At 50.1% G+C, this 2,705-nt stretch overlaps 1 protein-coding gene across 1 annotated transcript; it reads right to left on the bottom strand.

The window, feature by feature from the left end:
- Positions 1-524: 524 nt before the first annotated feature.
- On the bottom strand, positions 525-2,111 carry LOC121994772. Its single transcript, XM_042548698.1, has one exon. The coding sequence runs from the start codon at positions 2,109-2,111 to the stop codon at positions 525-527; it is 1,587 nt and encodes a 528-aa protein (XP_042404632.1).
- Between the last annotated feature and the right edge of the window lie 594 nt (positions 2,112-2,705).

Consider the following 2,705-nt stretch of genomic DNA (forward strand, 5'->3'; position numbering starts at 1 on the left):
GAAGACATCTCTGTTACGGACCAAGCATTGAATCAGTTCTTCTTTAAGCTTGGATGGTTGGTCTCCAGCTATACGGGTGAGGCTCTCAGGGCACTCAAGATATAGCTGGACTTCCTCCCAGGGGATGGGCTCCTCTGCTATAGGCATAGGCTCCTCCTGAATAGCGTGAACGGTCCCGTCCTACGTCCTCTAAGCCTTACGAGCCTCCACTTTGACCATGTCAATATAGCATCACTGAGAAACCCTTTGCTCCCCCCTAACTTCCCCGACCTGCTCTCCCACGGGGAATATAATCTTTTGATGGAAAGTGGAAACTGCAGCTCGGAACTCGTGTAAGGCGGTTTGCCCAGAATGACATTATAAGAGGAGGGCTAGTCCACCACAATAAAGGTGCTCCTCCTGGTCCTTACTAGTGGCTCACTCCCCAAAAATATGGCTAATTTGATCTGGCCCGTGGGTTTCACCTCGTTACCGGTAAAACCATATAGAGAAGTGGCCACTGGCTGGAGCTCACTGGCGTCGATCTACATCTCTTCAAAAGCAAACATGAATAGTATGTTGACAGAGCTACCGGTGCCAACGAAGACTCTAGCCACGTGACTATTGACAATAACAGCCTTGATAATGAGGGCATCGTCATGGGGTAGCTCTAATCCCTCCAGGTCCTGTGACCCAAAACTGATGATAGGGCCAGCAGCTTGCTCCTGGCTGCATCCCACAGCATGGATCTCCAACCGGTGATCATGGGATTTGCACGCCCTACCTGAATCTTCATCGGTGGGTCCTTTAGAGATCATGACAATGTCTCGGATGGCCGTGTTGCCCATGTTCTCGGCCTCACGAGCTTCTCCTGGCTTCCCAGTGTGCCCTTGCTGTGGCATGTTAGGTCCTCCCTGATCTACTCGGGGTCTCCCTGCTTGTCCCGTCGAGTTGCATCTCTCCTCCATCATTCTTTGGACCTGAGGAGCCAGCTCTGGAGGTGGCAGGCCTAGCTCAGCAGCACGATGGGAGTCTCGAGCGAATTGCATACAATCACTGGTGGCATGCGTGTGTGACCGGTGGTAAGTACAACAATGTGGTCCCCAAGGCACAGGTTGGGAGACCTGGATTGTAGCTATACGTGGGCCGAGTTGAAAGTCTTGACCGGGTGGGAAGGTAGGTCGGGCTTCCTGACCATGCGAGAGAGGTTGAGCAGGCGGTTGAGGTGCTCTTCTTTCCGGTCTGTTAGTAGATAGAGGCGGTTTATTTGCCTTCCTTCTCGCCGCCTGTGCTTCCTCCACGTTAATATAGCTGGCTGTCTTCTTCAGCATCTCATTGAAATTCCTTATGGGATTTCTGATGAGGTCTCTAAAGAACTCTCCCTTGGTTAGTCCATGGGAGAAGGCGCTCATAAGTATTTCAGACATAGCCGAAGGAACATCCTGAGCCACTTGATTAAAACGCTTGATATAACTTCTCAACGGCTCGGAGGATCCTTGTTTGAGAGCGAACAAACAGTGGTCAGTTTTTTGATACTTTCTACTGCTCGTGAAATGGCGCAGGAACACAATCTTGAAATATGAGAAACAGTTGATGGACCGGTGTGACAGTCCATCGAACCATTTTTGGGCAGAGCCCGATAAGGTATTCAGGAATACCCGACACTTAACAGCGTCGCAATATTGATGTAGCAGAGCTGCATTCCTGAATTTACGGAGGTGTTCTTCAGGATCTTTGCTGCCATCATACTCCCCGATATTAGGGGGTCGATACCCTTTGGGTAGCCTTTCCTCCAATATTTTGGAAGAGAAGGTCACCTTTTCTTCTGGCTCCATTTGACTCTCTTCGCGGAGGACAGTAGCCTTCCCCTTTTTCGAAGCCATAGAAACTTGGGATTGCTCCTTATGGCTATAGTATCCAGGCTCTGGTTGATAATACCCCTGGCTTGACTCCCTATAAAAGGCAGGAGGAAATTCCAGAGGTTGTTTTCTCTTGGACCATCGGTTCGAAGCGTGAGCCGGTTTCTTGGAAACCTCAGGTAACTTTCGTGGTCGGGAGGTAGTAGTTTGTTGCTTTTCATAAGCCGCCCGCTTCTTAGCTTCTTTGAAGAGCTCGTATTCTCCCGCAGTCATGGTTACATTGATTCTGCTCGAGTCTTCCATCATCATGTTCTAGAATAGGTAGCTGTATTTCCACAGACGGTACCAAATTTGATCCCATTCTGAAGCTGAGTCGGATGGAGGCGGGCCACGCTATCCTCGCGGTTGACAAAAAGTCATTGCGAAGACAAGTCAATCTGGTACCCGCTAGAAGGGCTTACGTGGGCGGATGAGGGGGGGGGGGTGATGACGAGGATGATGATGCGAGGGCCCTGCGCACACTCAGACGAGCCCCTCTACGTTAGAGACCAAGAACCAGGGAAAAAGTCCCCGGATCAGGCCCTCCGATGCTCAAGTCAACTACTTTTTCCCCAGAAGAACAGTGAAAGGACTAAAAAGTAAAAGACGAGAATGAAATGACGAGTGAGTGTACCTGCGTAGAGACAAAACCTCCCTTTTTATATGGCAGTAGATGCTTCTGGAGTCTGATGAGTGTTAGGGAATGTCGGGTGTCAGGCGTTGTTTGGCGGTGAATTACACGTGGCATCTTGCTATTGGTCTGAGAAGGGATCAGGCGGTAATGAACCGTAGACCGTTAGCATATTCCCTGACATGTGGTGATTATCC

This window comes from Zingiber officinale, chromosome 6A (assembly GCF_018446385.1).
Source record: "Zingiber officinale cultivar Zhangliang chromosome 6A, Zo_v1.1, whole genome shotgun sequence".
Classification (NCBI taxonomy): Eukaryota; Viridiplantae; Streptophyta; class Magnoliopsida; order Zingiberales; family Zingiberaceae; genus Zingiber; species Zingiber officinale.

Excerpts from the sequence above, each read along its gene's own strand:
- LOC121994772 (XM_042548698.1), bottom strand. The coding sequence starts at position 2,111 with ATGACTGCGGGAGAATACGAGCTCTTCAAAGAAGCTAAGAAGCGGGCG.